We start from the raw sequence: 21,053 nt of genomic DNA on the forward strand, positions 1-21,053 counted from the left end.
TCTCCAGTGCCACTCCATTGATTTTGACAGCTGGGGCATGTAATACCTCATTTGGACAGGGCTGATAGAGCACTTTAGTCTTCTTGCTATTAAGAGTGAGACCAAGACATGCATAAGCACTGACAAACACATTCAAGAAAGTTTGAAGATCTTTCTCAGAGTGGGCACAGATTGCGTTGTCATCAGCATACTGAAGTTCCACAATAGATGTTGCGTAGATCTTTACTCTTGGCTTTCAGCCTGCTTAGCCTGAACAGCTTTCCATCCATTCTGTAAGTGATTTCAATGCCAGCTGTAAACTTCCCAGCAACTAGGTAAAGAATGACGGTGATAAAAACCACAAACATGGTTGGAGAGATGATACAGCCTTGTTTTACTCCTGTTTGTACTTTGAAAGGTTCACTTTTGGGACCAGTGCTGCTCAGAACAGTTACTTTCATGTTATCATGAAGCAATTTTAGGACACTGATGTATTTATCAGGACATCCAACCTTAGAGAGTACAGTCCAGAGGGCATGGCGATTCACTGAATCAAAGGCTTTAGTTAAATCAATAAAAGCCATGTACAGTGGTTGGTTTTGCTCCCGACACTTTTCTTGCAGCTGCCGTGCTGTGAAGATCATATCCACAGTTCCACGGCATGGTCGGAAACCACTCTGTGACTCCTGTAAAATTTCTTCTGACACGGGCAGAAGGCAAGTTGCAAGGATCTGCGCCAGAACTTTGCCTGCAATGGCTAGGAGGGAGATACCACGATAATTTCCACAATCGCTTTATCCCCTTTCTTGAAGTGGGTGACAATCAGGGCATCCCTCATTTCACTGGGTATCTCCTCCTTTATCCAGATTTTAAGGATAAGCAGGTAAAGCTACCGAATTAGCTCTGGTCCACCGCCTTTAAAGATTTCAGCGGGGATCCCATCTAGACCTGCTGCCTTGTTGTTCTTCATCTGCTTGGTGGCATTGTATACGTCATACAAATTAGGAGGGTCTCCGAGCTCATCTTCAAATGGTCATTGAGGGATTTGCTCAAGGACTTCATCTGCAACTATAGAATAACAGATAAGGAGATCTTCACAATGTTCTTTCCAGCGAGAATTGATGGCTTCATTGTCCTTCAGAAGTGTGGTTCCATCCTTAGAGAGAAGAGGATTCATACCAATGGCAAACTGGCCCATAAACAGCCTTGGTGGCACTAAAGAAATCACATTATTGTGGATATCCGCGAGATGTTGGAGTTCTTGCGTTTTCTCAGTCCACCATTTGTTCTTGAGTTCTCTGGTTTTATGTTGGACTTCCGCCTTCGCCTTGGCATGGGCTTCTCTCCTTATATTACAATTTATGTCATTCTGCCAAGCACGAAAAGCCATTCTCTTCTCATTAAATGAGTTGCTCAATTTCAGCATCATTCTCATCAAACCAGTCCTGATGTTTTCTGGTTTGGTAGCCTATGGTTTCCTTGAAGGCATTGATGATTACTGCTTTCAAATGGTTCCAGTGTTCCTAAATTTCTTCTGGAAACGCTGATGGGAGCTTTTCTTCTAAGACTGCTTGGAAGTGGTCACGCTTAATAGGGTCCTTCAAATCTTGAATCTTCAACTTGCGCCTGACCTGCTTCTTTTGCAGCCTCCACATTGTGGATAGAATAAGGTGATGATCAGTCCAACAGTCATCAGCACTTGTCATTGCTCTTGTGAGAAGTACGTCACTATGATCTCGGGCACGAACTATAACGTAGTCACGGACATGCCAATGCTTTCACTGTGGATGTCTCCAAGATGTTTTGAACTTTTCCTTTTGTCGGAAGAGTGTGTTCGTAATAATAAGTTCATGTTTAGCACACTTGGTCAGGAGCAGAATTCCATTTGAATTGCTTTTGCCAACTCCTTCTTTCCTGATTGTTCCCTTCCACAGGTCTGAGTCTCGTCCCACACATGCATTGAAATCCCCCAGAAGTATGATCTTGTCTTCTGTAGGGGTCTCTGATAAAATGGTTTCCAACTGAGAATAAAAATCTTCCTTTACATTCTTATCGGCATCTAGTGTTGGTGCATAGGCGCTCAAAATAGTTGCCTGTTGATTTTTTGCAAGCCTCAATCGGAGTGTCATAAACCGCTGTTGATGCCAACAGGTACCTCAGAGAGGCACCTTACGAGCTTATTCTTTATAGCAAAGCCCACTCCAGGCAATCAGGGTTCATCTATAGATTTCCCCTTCCAGAAATAGGTGTATCCTCCTTTCTCCTCCCTCACCTGTCCTTCATCAGCTCTTCTAGTTTTGGACAAAGCAGCAATATCGATGTCAAACCAACTCAATTAATGAACAATAATGGTTGTACTTTGCTCTGGTCGGTTGCTGTTTGAGCTGTCCATCAGGGTATGTACGTTCCAAATTCCCAAGTTGAAGAGTTTCTTACATTTTCGACCGCTGAGGTGGTGATCCTGATGGATGCAGCTATCCAGCAAGGAAAAACAGAGGCAAGACTATTTTTAGGGTACCTTTTCTAACCCCCTCCCCATGTGGGGTGAGCAGAGTGGATCCTAAAAAGGATTGCTCAGTCGTGAATGCAGCTGCCAAGATATTTGACCTGCCTCAATCCTCAAGCAAGCAAGAAAACTGTATCACACACCCACCGCCTGTGTGTCAGTCTGTAACTAGGAATTTCCTGATTTCACTGTCCTGTTCCCGTCACCACTTGCCGATCGCCACCGGACTTTTGACTTGTGCAAATGTTATTTTTTCCCAAAAACTGGAAGATGCCTGTGCGGGACTTCTTTTAAAGTGGGGACACTGGTGCACAACAGTCACCACACTATCCTTGACAGAAAGAGAACTTGAAACCAATGGCATGGGCACCGTGATGATTGGAGATCCTCTATTTGCTGCAGCCTTCATCCACCTTCACAGTCGTTGTAACATTACACAATAGTTTCACCTCCATTGTGCAGTTATCCTCCGTCTGTTCTGCTGTTAGGGACTTCTTGGATCCTCATATATGAAGCCTCATATAAGAGCTAAGTGTTATTATTACTGATTTAGGTGTTAGAGATGTTGCTAACCTTTGTAGTGGGAACAGCACTCTGACAATATTCCTGCTTGAATTAGTTCAAGTATTTAGTTCAAGTATTAAGTCTACACATATATTCTGTTGATTATTTATTATACTCAAGATCCCCAGTATCCTAAACTCTTTACCAAAAGAAATAAAGACTCCGTCGGTGCTCCAGACTTCAAATTTGACCTGGCAAGGAAAAGTGCAGGCCACATGTAGATAAAAAAAGGGGGAAGACAAGAGAAAGGAAAAAAGAGTCATAATTATCAGATAATGTGGTTTTGTTAACAAGGTCTTTCAAAGAATTATTTATGCTTTTCGTAGATGACCTGTCAGAAGTGAGCTTTGTTAACAACTTGGGATTATTCAATAGTCATTTAAAAAAATCACTTATTTCACTAAATTTTTTCCCCATACAAGAAATGTCAACAAAAGTTTATAATAATGTTGCCTGCAAATAGAGTACATACGGTGAATGATGGTTAGTTCCATGATCCATGGATTTCAGCCACCACTTCTGTTCTGCACCTGACAACTGCAAAAATAAAAAAACAAACAAAAAATATAAACAACTAGATTTTACCACCATGTATAATGTAATATCCCAAGATAGACCACTGGCCTTCATCCACCCTCATGGCAAAATTCCTTTTGACGTAAATGGTTTAATAGAAGCAGGACTGGAACTTACAAGTAATATTCTTGTAAATGATTCAAAAATTCAAGTCACTAACTTCTTGGTCTTGGCTATAGACTATGCCCTGGGAATTCTCAAATTCTAGTTCATAAAGGGGGCATTATCAGGTCAGATATTTTAAAATCTCAAATCTATTTCTAATAGTTCTTTATTATTAAAACCAATACTACATTCAAATATATTTTCCCACTGCTTATTATATTTTGAATGTTTACATTTCACTCAGTTGGGATCATAAAATCAGGCTAGTCAGTTTCAACATTGGGTTCTCATGTGCTAATACACAGGGGTTCTCCAATTTTTTTCATAGTAGGTCACATCTTAATAGTGATATTAATGACATCTTCACATCTTGGGCATCCTATCCCTCATAAAAGCATGTACCATCTATTCTCCCATTCAAGATCATATAATATCTTTGTGGCAACTACAGCAATTACTTAGATAGAAAAGTAATATAAGGACAGATTTTATGTATTTGCAGCTGTCTTTAGTGCGATAAGTTTCTTGACCTTTTTGACAAAGATAATCTTACTGCCTTACATACTTCATTTTGGGATGGATCTTCTGGCCCAGCCAAGTAGCATTCAGTGCAGGATGAGGGGGAGGAATAAAGGGTGGTTTTAAGACACCCAGAGAACACCCAGAGAAAAGGAGGGGAAAAAAGCAGTGCATTGAGCCTGAGGATCCGCCCTTAATCTTTTCCTCCCATCTACACGGTTTCTCTCACCTGGAAACAAGGGTGAGAGCTAGCTCTCTGTGGACCAATAGAAAGTGCTCTTTGGACCATCAAAATCCCCTTGACAAGTAAGGGAACCTCTGTGCCAGCACAATGAAGTAATATTTGCATTGCAAAGAGCACGGAAGAAAATTTAAAATAAAGAATAAAATGGTTTTAATTGAAATGAAAGTACAATACTATAATGAAAACTTTCTTAGGGGCCAGATCATACCCTTAGGATACATGCAGTGATAGGACACCTCTGTGCATAGAGCTATCCTTCCACACATAGAAGGTAAAGAGAACTACTCTCTCTTTCACCCAAGCTGTGAGGAAGCCTTTCTGTAGGTTGGGGGGGAAGGGGGGGGAATGAGGCGGGCTGAATTGATGTGCCTCTTCTCCCACCACTGCACAGAGAAACAGAGATTATATATAGAAACAGAGCCCCCTCTGCTATGGTAAACATCTTTAAAAGGGGTTCCAGGCAGTATCCCTAACAACTCCAGTGGAGTCACGCTGCCAGGCAGAGACCACGCATAACTCTTGATGGTGAGGGGAGGGCACAATTTAAAGGTGTGTGGGGCACATAACTCTTGAAGGTGGGGGGCACATGACCACCCCATGTGTCACCTCTGGGCTGAGGAGCAGCAGTAGAGCCAGGAGCACTAGGGTAATGGTGAGCAAGCACCTCAGGGAGCATCTCATGGTAGCCGGGCTCTGCAGACAGGGGACAGCTCCAGGGTGCACTGCCAGCTGACACCAGGCTCCTTCGGGTGCAGCCCAGGCTGTGCTGCCCACCCTGCCTGGGGAGCACCCAGCTGTGCAGAGGTGGCGGAGGTGGCCTGGCAGAGGTGGCCAGTGCGGAGAGACAGGCGCCCAAGTGGGCTGGGCGACTCCCACCAGCTTCTGATCTGCCAGTTCCTGGCAGGAGGACAGTTTTCAAACTGGGGCGTGCCCAGAGTTCAAAACGCTCTGTGCTAAATGGAAGGTAGAAATGGGGGGGGGGGGACATGACCCCATGTGCCCCTGCTCTCACACATCACCTCTGCTGCCAGAGAACCAGAGCACAGCTGCAAGGTACCCAAAGTTGGTGAAGTCATAGAACCTTCTTGTGGATGACCCTGTGTCTCCAGAAGATCCTCCAAAACCATGTGGACCATGAAGGATCTGCAAAATTGGAGGGTAGGACTCACGAGTTTTTCTTCCTGGGGGCTAACCCCATCTTAATCCTAATGGAACAATTCTAAGGAAACTCCACGAGGGGACCCTGTTAACTTCCAATAAATAAAGAGTGATGTGATGTCTCAATGACACTGAAAAAAGGCAGTAACTGAGGTATGTCACCCTGAAGTCTTTTTTTAAAAATGATTCCCACAGAACAGCTAATTTCCTGATTACATAAACTATACTCTCTGCCCTACAGAGACTGATCACATCTGTCTGTTGCTGGTTTCTAATATACTCCTCTCATTCAGATAATGGTGTGATGTCCCCGTGTTGGAACACACATATACAAAATGACTATACAGTGTTACACCTCTGGCTGCAACATGAACAATGGAATATTTATGGTAATCTTGTCATAACATCTCCTTGCTGTTTTGGAGCTTGTGTTCTGTTAAGATTATTTTAACAGGCTGTTTTAAATTTAAATGTTTAAATGCAGTTTTAAAGGAGATTAAAACAAAACTGATTATTTCCTCTTTCAAGTAAACTTTTCCTTTTGCAGGCATTTTAAAAACTATTATGGGTTATATGTCAGTGAAAAATTAAGAGAAAAAACATTAACATTCTTATATTGGAAACACTTGCAACAAAGACAATTTCTGAGGTACAATGTATTTCATTACCTTTTCTATTTTGGTTAGGAGTGCCCTTAGTTTTGTATAAGAGTCCACAGATGCTAAGTCACTATCATTGTTTGCACAGTAGAGAGCAGCTTCTTGGTAGCTCAGGTTTTTATCTGACACAAACCAAAATTCAGCTCCATCAATAACAAGTGGCGGTCCATGAATTCCATCTACATCTGGGGAAGAAAACCACACATATACACATGGCATTAATCCTGAAAAATAATTACACTCAGAAAAGGAAAGGGCTGGACAATCTGGGCCTGATGCTGAGAGGAGCTGTATTTACATCTCCCACTGAAATCAATGAGAGCTGAGTGTGTTGGCTGTGTGTCAGCATGATTTTCACTAACATAAGAAAGGATATATAGTGAGAAACACTAGACACAAGTAACTGCAATGTATACAAAAACTAAATCTGTTTACCTGGTGTATACCACTCTGGTGTCTTTGGGGTACTACCTGTTCAGGAGAGAAAGAAACAATCACTGATCTTGCATTCCTGATACACGTACTTCACTGACGTCAATGGGAGCTTTGCATGCATCAGACTTAAAGTTATTTTTTTCTCTTTATTAGAGATGTGTAAGCACCAAAGCTCACACTAATAATAATGCTAATTCTCCCCACACATAGGCACTAAGATTTGGCATTTTCACTGAAAATTTCCAACAAGTCAAGGAAAGTTTTGTGTCTCCAAAAGCTATTTTTCTGACCAACTAAAATAATTACAAGAAGCCAAGCCTACTAGATGCTAAAACTTCTAACTCCTCACAAGAACAAGTGGATCTGTGCAGAACCCACATGCCATCCTTTCTCCACCCTCTCCAGAGAATCCCTTTTCTGTGTATTTTGCTACTCTGGAGACCTAAGTCATAAATTTTACAAGGAGATTAGAGGCCAAATTCAAGTCTGGAGGAATTAGCTATCCATGGGATTTTCTTTTGTTTATAAATACTGCTTATACATTTTAAATAAAGCACATAAATGCTGGAACTCTATGATCTATATCTCCTCACCACACTAAGGTATTTACATTCCCCGTGGCATGTTTCTCACTCCAAGGGAACTTAAGGGATAGAAGCAAAGTTGGACCATAGAGAAGTGACACAAGGTCCTTCCCCCAGTAATAGTTTATTTGTGAGTGTTTTGTATGTTTACATTTCTATGAACAGAAGCCTATGAGACATGCAAGGGATTTCAGCCCCTTGCCTTGTGTACTGTTATGGCCAGTTGGGTAGAGGATGTGGTAAAGTACTGGTTGCCAAATTTATTGTGCTCATATCCTTCTTTTCACCAAGTACGAAAAAAAAGACACTCAACCACCAAAAATTGTGATCACACAATTTTAGAGAATATAATCCCAGCTGTTACTCATACTTCAACCTTACACTTCCTATATCAAGCACCCTTTCAAGTTGATAATAAACAGCATTCCAAGTGTGACAGCCTCTCTCTTCCTATATATTTAAAATACACAAAGTTCAAGTCTCGCTCTCACATTCTAAGGACTCCAGGTCTCAAGATTATTGTAATGCCTTCTGAGATGTTTGTTTTAAAGTCAGAGATCCTGGGTTTACTGTTAATGATGACAAAGTGAAAGAAGTAATTGAAGACATTTTAAACAAAACACAGATGACGGTTTAGATGATTAAACGGATGTAAATGCAGCTTACCTTTTGTTATCTGGCAAACCCATTCAAGTCTAGCATCACACTGAAAAGGTTTTAAGTAAAAATCCAATTGTCTGTCATCATGGAAATGAAGTCTCCAAAAATACCTCCGTGGTATTCGAGTGGTCTGCATAAAAGTAGGGGGTTCGGAAACTGTGTTGGTATACTAGATACAAACTTCTGGAGCAATAAAACTGTTTATAAGATACCTTAGATATCCTTGATGACAGTCATCTACCCTGTTGCCGATCCTTTGTAATTTTAACTGAATTTTTAAAATGATAAAATATAGGTACAGCTTCAAAAATAATCTCTGAACAACTAGAAATTATGAAGCAATCAGTTTAAAATTTATCCATTCACAGAAATCTCTTCTTGCAGCTCACTACAATACTATGTTGGGTTTTTTTTGCAATCCACAGATTTTATCTGTGTTTATCATAGAGTAATATTCACTGCCCCTTAAAGGATTCTCACATCTGCCCCGAAGGGACAATAATCTGAATTGGCCCAGAAACATGATTCTTCTTAGTATAATCAAGATAAAAAAGCTCAATGTCACCTCCTGGTTTCTACAATAAAGATAAGGTTGTTTCCTTTAGTCTGACAGCACAGGATCAGATTCTTGTAATTCTGAAAACAATGGTTACAAAAGCCACAATGCCCACTTCACACTTGTTTAGGGATAGTCTTTCTTATCATCCAAAAATGTATTAGCCTAATATTTTAGATGAGAGGTTCCAGGCGAAGGGCCATGACTCCTGGAGGTTGCAAATAAGGGCAAGAGGGTAGTGACCACCATCCCCTTCAATGAATACTAAATGAGAAGGGGTTCTGGCTAAATGGGAGGGCACGTCCCAGCGTGATCCCAAAACAGGAAACCAGGTACTGTTTTAGCAGTCATACCATAAGGTTAGAGTTACATAGTAATGAGGCATTTATGAATATAATAGAACCACACCAGTCTGGATTATTGACATGTAGGCCCATAATTACAGTATTTTGCCAAGTTGCTCTGTATGCTACATATTATGACAGTAGTATTTTAATAAAAGGAAAGAAGTGTTGGTGAAGGAAGCCCTCACTATATGTTATTAGTAAATATTTACTCAGCAGTGGAGGTAAAACTGCTGTTTTTTGTGAAAATTAGCAGGTTTTTGAATTAACAAAAAGAAAAGTAGCATCTTTCTGATGCATACAGTTATAAATTTACAGCAGCAGACTACGTTTAATGTACAAAAAACTTAAAGATATAAAGTAAATATACCGTAAATAAAAGTCACATAAATATATTATTATTTATTATTATTATTATTAAAATCTTGAAACATACCTTTAAAGCAGCACAGTCTCTAATGTCATAGACATCTCTTTGGAAATCATGTGACATAACAGTAGTTTCCTATAGAAAGCAGAGGGATGGCAGAACTGTGATTTATTATTATTTGTATCGAAGTGGTGCCTAGGGGCCCCAGTCATGATTCGGTCCCTTTGTGCTGGGCACTGTCCTAACAGAATAAAAGGCGGTACCTGCCCCAAACAGCTTTCAATCTATGGCCCTGATTCTGCAAAGATATGTGTACATACAGTACTTAACTTTATACTAGGGCTGTCGATTAATCGCAGTTAACTGACGCGATTAACTCAAAAAAATTAATCGCAATTAAAAAAAATTAATCACGATTAATCACAGTTTTAATCGCATTGTTAAATGATCGAATATGAACTGAAAATTATTAAATATTTTTGGATTTTTTCTACATTTTCAAATATATTGATTTCAAATACAACACAGAATACAAAGTGTACACTGCTCACTTTATATTATTATTTTTGATTACAAATATTTTCACTGTAAAAATGATAAACATAAGAAAAAGTATTTTGCAATTCACCTCATACAAGTACTGTTGTGCAATCTCTTTATTGTGAAAGTGCAACTTACAAATGTAGATTTTTTTGTTACATAACTGCACTCAAAACCAAAACAATGCAAAACTTTAGAGCCTACAAGTCCACTCAGTCCTATGTCTCGTTCAACCAGTCACTAAGACAAAAAAGTTTGTTTACATTTATGGGAGATAATGCTGCCCACTTCTTATTTACAATGTCACCAGAAAGTGAGAACAGGCGTTCGCATGGCACTTTTGTAGCCAGCATTGCAAGGTATTTATGTGCCAGGTATGCTAAATGTTCATATGCCCCTTCATGCTTCGGCCACCATTCCAGGGATATGCTTCCATGCTGATGAAGCTAGTTAAAAAAATAATACATTAATTAAATTTGTGACTGAACTCCTTCGTGGAGAAATGTAGGCCTCCGGCTCTAGTTTACCTGCATTCTGCCATATATTTTGTGTTATAGTAGTCTCGGATGATGACTCAGCCTGTTGTTCATTTTAAGAACACTTTCACTGCAGATTTGACAAAAACGCAAAGAAGGTACCAATGTGAGATTTCTAAAGATAGCTACAGGACTCAACCCAAGGTTTAAGAATCTGAAGTGCTGTCTAAAATATGAGAGGGACGAGATGTGGAGCATGCTTTCAGAAGTCTTAAAAGAGCAACACTGATGTGAAAACCACAGAACCTGAACCACCAAAAAAGAAAATCAACCTTCTGCTAGTGGCATCTGACTCAGATGATGAAAATGAACATGCATTGGTCTGCACTGCTTTAGATTGTTATCGAGCAGAACCCATCACCAGCATGGACGCATGTCCTCTGGAATGGTGGCTGAAGCATGAAGGAACATATGAATCTTTAGCGCATCTAGCATGTAAATATTTTGCGATGCCAGCTACAACATTGCTATGACAACACCTGTTCTCCTTTTCTGGTGAAATTTTGAATAAGCATTATCTTCTGCAAATGTAAACAATCTTGTTTGTCTGAGCGATTGGCTGAACAAGAAATAGGACTGAGTAGACTTGTAGGTTCTAAAGTTTGATATTGTTTTATTTTTAATGCAGTTTTTTTTGTATATAATTCTATATTTGTACATTCAACTTTCATGATAAAGAGATTGCACTACAGTACTTGTATTAGGTTAATTGAAAAATACTATTTCTTTCGTTTTTTACAGTGCAAATATTTGTAATAAAAATAAATATAAAATGAGCACTGTACACTTTGTATTCTGTGTTGTAATTGAAATCAATATATTTGAAAATGTAGAAAACATCCAAAAATGTTTAAATAAACGGTATTCTATTATTGTTTAACAGTGTGCTTAATCGCGATTAATTTTTTTAATCACACAATCACAATTAATTTTTTAATTGATTGACAGCCCTACCTTATACACATAAACCAGCTTGAAAGTGAGATAGACGTTTTCTGGAGAAGTCTGGACAAACCAAGGATATGAGGTTGAGAAACTGAAGTACATGTTGAGAAATAAAGATACCTTGTTCTGTCCAGCAGCGTCTGGATCCTTATTACATTTAAATATTTTGACAGAAATACAGTATAAAGGCCGATTATTATTTTTGAGATTATTTTTAATTGAGAAAGTCTCCTAAATGCAAAGTTTTACGTAAGTGTTTTTCTATATTCTTCACGTGCCATAGAACAAAATTAATCTAAAATATCAGTCACCTGATTATATTTTCAACCCAACCTAAATTCAAACAAATCTTAATATGGTAATATTTTCTGGAGAGAGATGAATGTAACTTACCGGATTGTTATCACTCCACTGCCAGGTTCCTAGAGAATCTGGATTCCTCTTATTGAGTCCCACCCAGACCCATCGGTCATTGCTGTAAATATATATAAAAGAGAAACCTCAACGCGAGTGTATGTTCATTCTAGCACATTAAATAAAAAGATTAATGAGTCATTTTAAAAGCCTTCCTTTAAATATCAAACTTTTGAGACAAGTACAAAAATACAAGTATCGCGTCTAATTCTGCAAACCGTTCACTTTGTTTAGGAAGCCCAGTATGAATCACTAGTATTGTATCCCAGTTTAACCAGCCTCTGATAGCACGTATCAATTAAGGAAACCAATATTAATTTGGAGTCCCGTTACCTGGGATAGAGGATTTCCAGCTCTAATATTTAAAGCAAAAGTAGCATAGATGAAACAAGCTAAGAGAAAGGGGTTTGTGTTTTCTCTCTTCTCTTAAGTTCCGATTCAGCAAAGCACTTAGGCACATGTTTACTCCCCACTAACTTCAATGAACTTACAAATGCAGGGCTGTCTTTTTTATTTTTGTTTTTCATTTTTTAGGAGTGAGGTAATTAAAACTTAAAATTCTCAGCTCCATTTCAAGAGAAAGGTTGTCACTATAAAAGGGGATTTCAATGCATATACTCAAAACTGCAGTAATACCATAGGTCTCTTTACTATTGATTAGGACTTTAAGGGCACTGTGACAGAATGGGAAATATCTGGGTCAGACTGTGAACTCCATTTGTATTGTAAGCTCCATTTTGGTTTAGGACATCCATTTTGTTCTATGCGCTGAACGCATGTCCAGCCTTGCCAAAGCAACGTTATGAAGTGTTCTAGTCAGTTACGCTGCCTAGGGAACAGCACTTGATACCTTGATGACTTCTCAGAGATCATCCTTCAACAAGACAACAACCTAGGGCCACCAACTCTGATTGTCTCTAAACTACCAGTCCATTCCCATGAAAAAATGGATGATTTACACAGGACCCTGGAGGCGGAAAAAGGGAAAAGCATCACAGTACAGCACATGGCAAAAAGGAAGAGAGACTGTATTTAAGGAGTGCTTTTCTGGGAAAGGATCTGTCCATCACCACATGCAAAAAGACTGGGTTGGAGAGAGAGAGGAGGCAGGAGGGACTCTGCCTAGCCTGAAATGCTGACTAGACCATGGACTCACAGAAGAGATGAGCTCAAACTAGGCAAGGGAACATCTCAGGACTTTTTTAAAAATTTATTTGCAAAGATCTGTATCTCTTGAGTGCTTTTTAAGAGGAAAGTGATTGCGACTAAGAAATTATTTTGCTACCCCTGTGTTCCTTGCCTTACTGGCCTTGAGGGGGTTAATGTAGAAGCCAGAGTGCCCACAGCCGAGGTGGAACTCTCAGGGAGCAGAAGTAAACAGCTGGGGTTGAGAGATCTGAGGCACTGACTCCAGCATCTGGGATGGCTGGATGCTGAGTCCCATGTCCCAAGGAAGGGCTCAGACAAGAGGTATGAGTCTGAGAGTGTGCTCTAGAGACCCAGAGCTAGAAGCAGTGACTCAGCTCAGAAACATGTGGGACCTAGGCTAGAATTTGAGTCCATTTAAAATAGATTGGTGACTGTCTAGAAAAGAAGTGGGACAATCTGCAACAGGCATAACTAATTCGAATGTAGTAAAGATACTAATTTCCAAGACCATCCATTTCTATTTGTCCTCCAATTCTTTTTATGGAAATTCTTGGTCATATTTTTATTTAATTTATAGACATACACACAAATCCTGTGTTGACTTACAATCCATGTAGCCTACTGAAGTCAGTGAGGGCACTTTGGGTGTTAAACCATCACAGATTTTGGCCTATAGATGCAGGTATTGTACATAACGAGAGATTTTAAAATTCTACATTCTAGATCATCATTTAGGGCCAAATGATGGCTCTTACTCCAGTGACCAGATCTCCTGGGTTTAAGTCTGCTTTGCCCTAGAGGAAATGGCACTTAATGCCCTGGAGAAGGAGAGCCAGCAATTCCACATAGATAGGGCTGATCCAAAATTCTCTGAAGTCAGTGGGAAGACTCCTATTGGTCTTTTTACTCATTTTATTTACTGGGATTTTGATTAGTAGGATAGATGTTTTACTTAAAAAATAATCCTTTCATGGCAAACATTTTGCAATTAACCTTCTTCATATACCACTGGAATATAAACTTACCATGTTCAATATTTTCTGCTCTTCTATAGTGATCGGAATTAAATTTGTACAAGCGTAGACTCTAAAGAACTTAGAATGCCCTGTGTCACTCCCCAGCAAACCACTCAGAAACAGGTATTTACATTTATCTAACAGCTGAATTGCTTCTGACATTCTGCTTTCAGGATTTTGTTCTTCTACAATTGTCCGTCCCTGCACAGTTAATCAAGCACCGCTTAACTCTCTCTCTCTGAGACACAACCCAAAGCTTAGAGTGGCATAAGGAATCACCACAGACAAACATACCGACTAATGACCCTAAAACACTTATTTCAGAAGGATTTGCAATAATTACTTGAGGGAACAGAGCAATTTTCAAAATCTTTCAGCTTTGATGCTGCCACCTATTTCTTAAACAGATGTCAGGTCAAGAGTTTCCCCACTTTATTTCCCAATTTGTAATAAAGACTTTTATTGATTATGTAATAAAGACTTTTCAGCTGATGTGGCACTTATAATATTAATTCATAGTTTGCCTTCTTTGTGAGAGTTCAAACATGATCATGAGACTTATTCAGCAATTGATCCACTATTTTTGATAGCACTGAGGCTCAAGTAAAGCCTTTTAGTACCCTAAGTTGAGTGCACTAGCACTTCACCATGAAGTAAATTTAGAAGGCATCCCATGCCAAAGTAACACTGGAATACAGCTGTTAATTAAGACTCCATCTGCACTGCAACTATGATGGCATCTGGGAACCTTGTTATAACACTGTTGTTCCCTGCTCCAGTTACAACATGGTTAAAAGTTGTATTGTAGATTGCACCTAAATATGTTCTAGTTTAAATCCTTGAGTAGTCTAGGTTTTGGGGTGGTTACGGTGAGATCATCACATAGTGTTGTACCACAGATGGAACCTAAAATGGATTCAATCTATGCTTTACCAGGGACTCAAATTTGATTGAGTTTTAAGGATTGTAAATTTCCATCATCTGCTGTTTCTGTGCTGAAGGCTTTCCATTCAGATGAGGAGTACTCACACAGAATTAGAACTTGGTAAACACTACCAAGTGTGGTATGGTCTTTTTTACTACTTGATGTAAATACTATATGGATCACTGACACAGAGCTGGTGATAATGCTGATCAGCTAGGGGCCAAGGCTACCCTTTCTTACAAGACATTCTGAAATCTATGGGAACAACAGAGACCCATTCCTCAGATCTCAGCCTATCCCTGCTCCTCCTTCCAAGGCCTCCTGAAACAACGTAAGCATGGCTTTTGTCTATACCTTGCTGCCATCACCCAATAGTGCTCTTCCCAAAGTGTGGAAAAGCTGTCTCAGGGGAGTTAATGTCCTCAGGCCAGCAGCAAGTTATGATGATTTTTGTACTTTAACTTATGTTGCCTGAAAAGTGCACATGCTGTGTTAGTGGATGTTTGAATCTTCCCCTGACCATGCCCTGAGCTCTGTGGAGCCCTTCTTTGACACAAAGTACAGAAGTAGAATTATAGGGGAAGAATACCAGAGGTAGCTGGTCTTCCTCTCACACCCTACCATAGCTGAAAGTACCATACAACACTTGGGAGGTGGATGTTTAATACAATTGTATTGTTCTGGTAAAGTCATTTATTTTGCTAGATATTTTGATTGCTACGGAAAATAAAATATGGAAACTGAAACCAATCAATATTGGCCCATAGAAGTAATCTTGTATTCCTTGGTGAACTGATTCAGGAATAATTTTTTCAAATATAAAATCCTGGAATGTGGGAAGTTTGATAAAAACTGCTAGAGCTGAGTGAATAATTGATTTTTTGGTGTGGTGGCCAAAATGGATTTTTTTGTTTTTTCTCACTAAGACAAAAAAAACTGACAAAAAATTGTTTAGGTCAAACAAGTCAACATGGTCTAAACAAAATTAGTTCTTAATTGAAATGTCAACCTAGTCTGTTTAGAACATGTCAAAATGAGCTGTTTTGATTTTCTTAAAATAATGAATCCTCATTTTTTATTCATCCAAAAGTGCATTTTTCAGCAAATTCATTATTTGCCAGAAATATTGCCCAGTTTTACCACTAATCTTAAGAATTGTTTTGAAAAATGTACACCCTGCTGACACTGGCTGGCATCACCATGTAACCTGAAAATTTTTTTAAGATCCATTTTAAAAAATCTGTTTTAGAACATAGGAACAGGGTCCTTATAGTTGATCTAGTCAATATCTCTTGAACTAATTCAGTTGTTTCTTGCAAACCCAGGTACATATTAATAGAACTTTCCAGATTCAAATCAAATGATGAAGCAGATTTGTGTACATAGTACACGTGAAGGCAAACTGGGAGCAGTAAATTGTTTCCTTTCCAATTGGCACAGCATTTTTAAATTAAGAGACGTAACAAAACCCAAACTGCCACTCCCTATAACACCTCCAGAACTCCACTTCATTGCTAAGAATAACACTGAAAAAACACACACACACACAATACTTTCATTCCTTTGAAATTTGCTCAACTGGATCTGCTACACCAGTATTTCAAACTAGCTACCACATTCCTGGTACAGCAAAGAAATCTTAGTCCTTATTTCATTCAGGCAGGAAAAGGGTGGCATGCTGTACTTTACTTTCAACTAACAGACACTTGACATAATCAGAACACTTCTGCGTCTTCTTTGCCTCCAAGGTAAAAATCTAAGAAAACAGCAAATTGGACTAAGTTAGCTACTCTCTCTCTCTGTTGCCAAATGGAGAAGAAAACTATCTTTTGCTAACATTTGAAAACAAACACCTAACAATGAGTCATGGGAAGGAATGGTGAGGGAAGATTCAGAGGTGCTGCTTCTTCTGTGAGCTAAAATTAGTCTACTGTATTACCAGTTTTGGGCAGAGAATGTGACTAAATAAATCCAGGGAAGACATCCCATAAACTGTGCAGTACTGCACCCTGACAATCATCTAGGGTTTTGTTGTTGAAACAACTTGCTGTTTGTTTTCTATTCTCATTTCCCCAAATATCTTATCTTGTTTTAAGAGAGGCTACATATCTCCCCAATCTCTGAAATCACTAGCTCTACATAATTAAAAAATGCAAAGCACAGTCTAAACTAATAGTACTGTGTAAATGTATTTAAAGAATAATAATTTTAATGTGCCAGGCTCTGGAGGCAATATTAACCATGTAACATCTCTTTAGTGAAGTTAATGATCTCAAGACATGAGTGATTCACTCCCGCACTCTCACCAACATTCTCTCCATGTTTTGGGCTATTGTTGTGTGCATTCTGTTATTGCTGCTTTGTTTGATTACACAGTCAGTTTATACTGTGCTTACTGTATTAGGGCCAATTTAAATTCCACTGTGGTCAAGTAAAAGACCCTAAATGACATCCAAGACAGGAGTAATCAAATACCTTAAATCACGAAAGAGCATTTTAAGCAGTATTGTACCATTGGATACGACAGCTGTCAAGGCATGACTGGGATTACGGAATGAAAGACTACGTGCAGACAGATGCATTGAAATAGATCTGGAACCCCACGAAGACCTTCCTGGAGGAGCCAATACAGACTGGTCAATGTGGCGATGCCTGAACCGCCTGAGCATACAGACTGGCGGATCAAAGACTAATATGCTCAAATGGGGCTAATCTAATTACACAAATATATGCGGTGAGATGAGGTGCAGACCATGGAGCACCTGCTCATTTGCCAACTCTTTGGGGAGATCTGTATAAAGGAGGACCTCGCTGCAGTGACGGAAAGAGCCATTGCTTGTGCACGGTTCTGGAAAAACATCTAGTTTGCGACAAGGATACGAGGAGGAGGAGGAGGAGAAGAGGAGGGAAATGGATCCAGCCCTTACTCTGTCGAGCTACATTTGAGATTCCTTACATATGACATATGCAGTATCTAGCATTATAACATTTCCAGAATCTTTAGAAATTGTAAATCTTCATCTCCTGACTCCTAACAAAAAAACATGGCCATTAGTTGTAATTAATATTGGATAGGTACTGGCAAGCTCAGTGGGGAAACAAAATATAATGATTCCTTAAACATATTTCATAGTGAATTGGCTATAGAGAAACAAAACTTATATTTGCAACACGACAAAGTAAAATTAGAATAGATTTACTACATCTACATTCAACAAAGTTGCGTAGTATATTTTATATGAGGGACATTAGTAAGTCACTTTAATAAAGAAGTTACAAGTGCCTTTTTCTGGGCTGTTCAATCTATGTATAGAGTATGTGGGTTTGTTGTTGTCTTGTATTAGTGTAAACAATGGCTGGGTCCTTTTCATAATTTGTGGATTTCCAAACAAAACAAATTGGATATTCAGTTATGCCAGTCTTCAGCCACTGACTTTCAATTTTTAAAATGTATTACAAGAGACTGTACATTGGGAGCTATTAAATGCTCTTGCTTTTGTTTGTGGATAAAAATGTAAAGTTAAGTGAGGCTGGCTGCAACAACAAATTCAAGCTGGCAAGGGTTCTGCAAGGCTAAACTGTCACTCAAAAACCTTATTACACATAGATCTGACATCATACCCATGCATAATAAGGCTTTTCAGAGACAGCTTCTTTGACTAAAATCCAAGACTCACAATTTATGTAACATTTAATTTCTTGATATCAGAGAACTCAATGCACTCATCTAATGTCTATACAGTGTTATCCCAGTTATGCCAAATGGAATCTGTGCCAAACAGATTGCTAGATAGCACATTATTCATTGATTAAATTAATTAAAAAACAGAACTTTTATTTAGGCAGAGAGCATCTTGTGCACAAAAATAAAGCTCACTTTAAAATATTTAATAATCAGCCATTCCTAGAGTAAGTTTTTTCTTCAAGTCAACTGGAATACAGCAATCAAGAACAGAGAGCAACTGTCACTATGCCAAAATTCAGCAGAAAGAAGCAATCATTTTACTATAACAATGTAGATTTAAAGTCTTTGTAAAGAGAAGATGGAAAGCAAACATCTCTGCTTTGCCTCATTATTCCTGTAGCACCCAGAAAACTTTGGCCAACTTGTGTTCCCTTTGATACTCTCCAGAGAAGCGGTATTATGTTCAGCAGATTGATGATCATGGGCTCTTCTTAGAGTAGTTAATAATTGCCTAAGCAGTCTCTGAGATGTTTCTAATGGGCAAGCCCCTGGACTTGAGTTCAGTGAAGTTTTGGATCTATATTTATTACAGTACTACCCCATGTACTGGGGACATAACAGACACAAAGGGTGAAATACTGATCCTACTGAAGTCAATGGGTGTTTTGCCTTGACTTCAATGGGACCAGGATTTCACCCAAAATCTTGTCACCAATACCACAGTGAAAATGATGACAATGAAAACATATTACTGCCTCATTTTTTAAAAAAGTCGGCCATTCCATTCTAGTGGCAAAGCAGACTCTTACAAGGTTAATTTAACTAACAGAATCTCTACTGCTTTGCAATAAGAAGTAAATGGGTGCCGAGACTGATGAACTATCATGCAAAGAAGAGGCAATTAAATATGCTACAGAACAATTAAGTATTCCTATTATACAACAAACACAGACAGGAAAAATACAATTTTCTACTTCATTAAGAGCTTTTCAAAGTCCTGCACTGTCTCCTTCTTAACTATCTAGTGATATCCACTTTAGGGACATGTCTAGGATGAATGGTGTAAGTGATCCAGGACAGTCCTAAAAAGTAATTAGTTCTTCATTGGAATGACTTATTTGGAAAAAAGATTTACAACTGTCATAAAACTAAAGTAATCTAGAATCAAGCCTGTTTCTTTTAAGGCTAAATTTGGCCAATTGTTAGAGCTTTCAATTTCATTTTTGAGGGGACTTTGACTGGTTGAAGATTTTCTCTTGATGAATAATCTGGGTTGAAACATAGCCTAAAACAAAATCAGATTTCACCTACTTAATCAGAAACTTCAGGATTCTCATTTACAAAGGTAAGAACTTCAACATCCATCACAGTTATTCAAATGAGAAATACCCAAAAGATGCAGCGTTTCTCAGACTTAAACACGGGGTTAGACTCCAGTCTCAGCAGTGTGTAACTGAAATCACCATATCATCATGGCATTTCTAGATTGTTACCTGATCATGTCTCTTAATATAGAATGGAGTTCCTTCATTTCTGCAATATCACTGAAACTAGGAAGATGACCTCCTAGTGCTTCACAGAATCTTTCTGCCTCTTCCCATGTCCTGGTTCTCAGCACTCTTTCACTATGAAAGAACTTCACAAAAAAACCAAAGTGACAGCATGACTCAGTGACAGCATTGTTTAGTCTCTGTTAATCTACTCAAATGTGGGCATTATTTGTAGGAACAAATTATTTCTTTCAAGGGGAAGAAGGTGGCAAGGTTGATTTTAAACTTTTTTTTTAAATCATTCTTTTTCCCCAGTTTTATTGCCAGGAATGGCTGGATTCTCTGGATTTTTTAGTTCAATTTTTGTTAGTCTACACTCAGCTCGACGATATTTCTCCTCTTGTCTGTATGTACCACAATAATTTTTGAAAACTGTGCCTGGTAAATTCCAAAATGCCAAGGAATGTTCTACATATGAAAAGACAAAACTGTATGGATTTTGGTGAAAATCTGAAAAGCCTGATTTTCACTAAAATCAGGCCAACAAAATGCCTATTTTGTGCTACAGGCAGAGGAAGCTCTCAGACACCCTCTACTGCTGTCGACGCATTTCACAGGCACCACTCACCAGAGCATTGCACATTTCCTTTTTTATGTAAGCCAACCTATATTCCCAACTTCATCCCTCACCCCCACCACTATGGCCAGCCCACTCCCACTTAGGCACTCAGCCCCACTCTGGCCAGCTGGGATCCTCCCCTGCCCCCCACTCTCACCAACCCCTCCTCCCAGCTCTATCCAACCTCCCAGCAGGGACTCCATTCACACTTAAGAAGTTGGATACCCAAAGCTCAGCCTACCTGAGCAACAAAATGTGTGATCTCTAGTTTACTATCTGTCTAAAGTTTGTACTGCATCCCAAACACTGAATGCAGAAATTAGGAGGTATAAATCAAATAAGCCATTCATTTTAATGGGATTTGATTCTAAGCAATTCCATTAGGATTTTTAAATGGAAAAAAAAGTGTGCTTCTGAATTCAAGATCAGTGAAGCCATTCCAGCCAACAGCTAATTGACTCAGAAAGCTATCTTA

The 21,053-nt window shown here is 39.0% G+C and overlaps 1 protein-coding gene across 5 annotated transcripts in view; it reads right to left on the reverse strand.

Moving 5' to 3' along the window:
* The window catches only part of LOC102946304 (lymphocyte antigen 75), a 122,642-nt gene that overhangs the window by 77,994 nt on the left and 23,595 nt on the right, over positions 1-21,053 (reverse strand). For all 5 annotated transcript variants that reach the window (XM_037911865.2, XM_037911862.2, XM_043525170.1 and 2 more), the window contains exons 13-19: positions 19,963-20,105; positions 11,674-11,755; positions 9,326-9,394; positions 7,996-8,119; positions 6,746-6,781; positions 6,320-6,495; positions 3,522-3,586 (exon numbers count right to left, since the gene is read on the reverse strand). In XM_037911865.2, the coding sequence (XP_037767793.1) occupies positions 3,522-3,586; positions 6,320-6,495; positions 6,746-6,781; positions 7,996-8,119; positions 9,326-9,394; positions 11,674-11,755; positions 19,963-20,105 (695 nt within the window). The remainder of the gene's footprint in view (positions 1-3,521; positions 3,587-6,319; positions 6,496-6,745; positions 6,782-7,995; positions 8,120-9,325; positions 9,395-11,673; positions 11,756-19,962; positions 20,106-21,053) is intronic.

The sequence above is a fragment of the Chelonia mydas genome, chromosome 11 (assembly GCF_015237465.2).
Source record: "Chelonia mydas isolate rCheMyd1 chromosome 11, rCheMyd1.pri.v2, whole genome shotgun sequence".
NCBI lineage: Eukaryota > Metazoa > Chordata > Testudines > Cheloniidae > Chelonia > Chelonia mydas.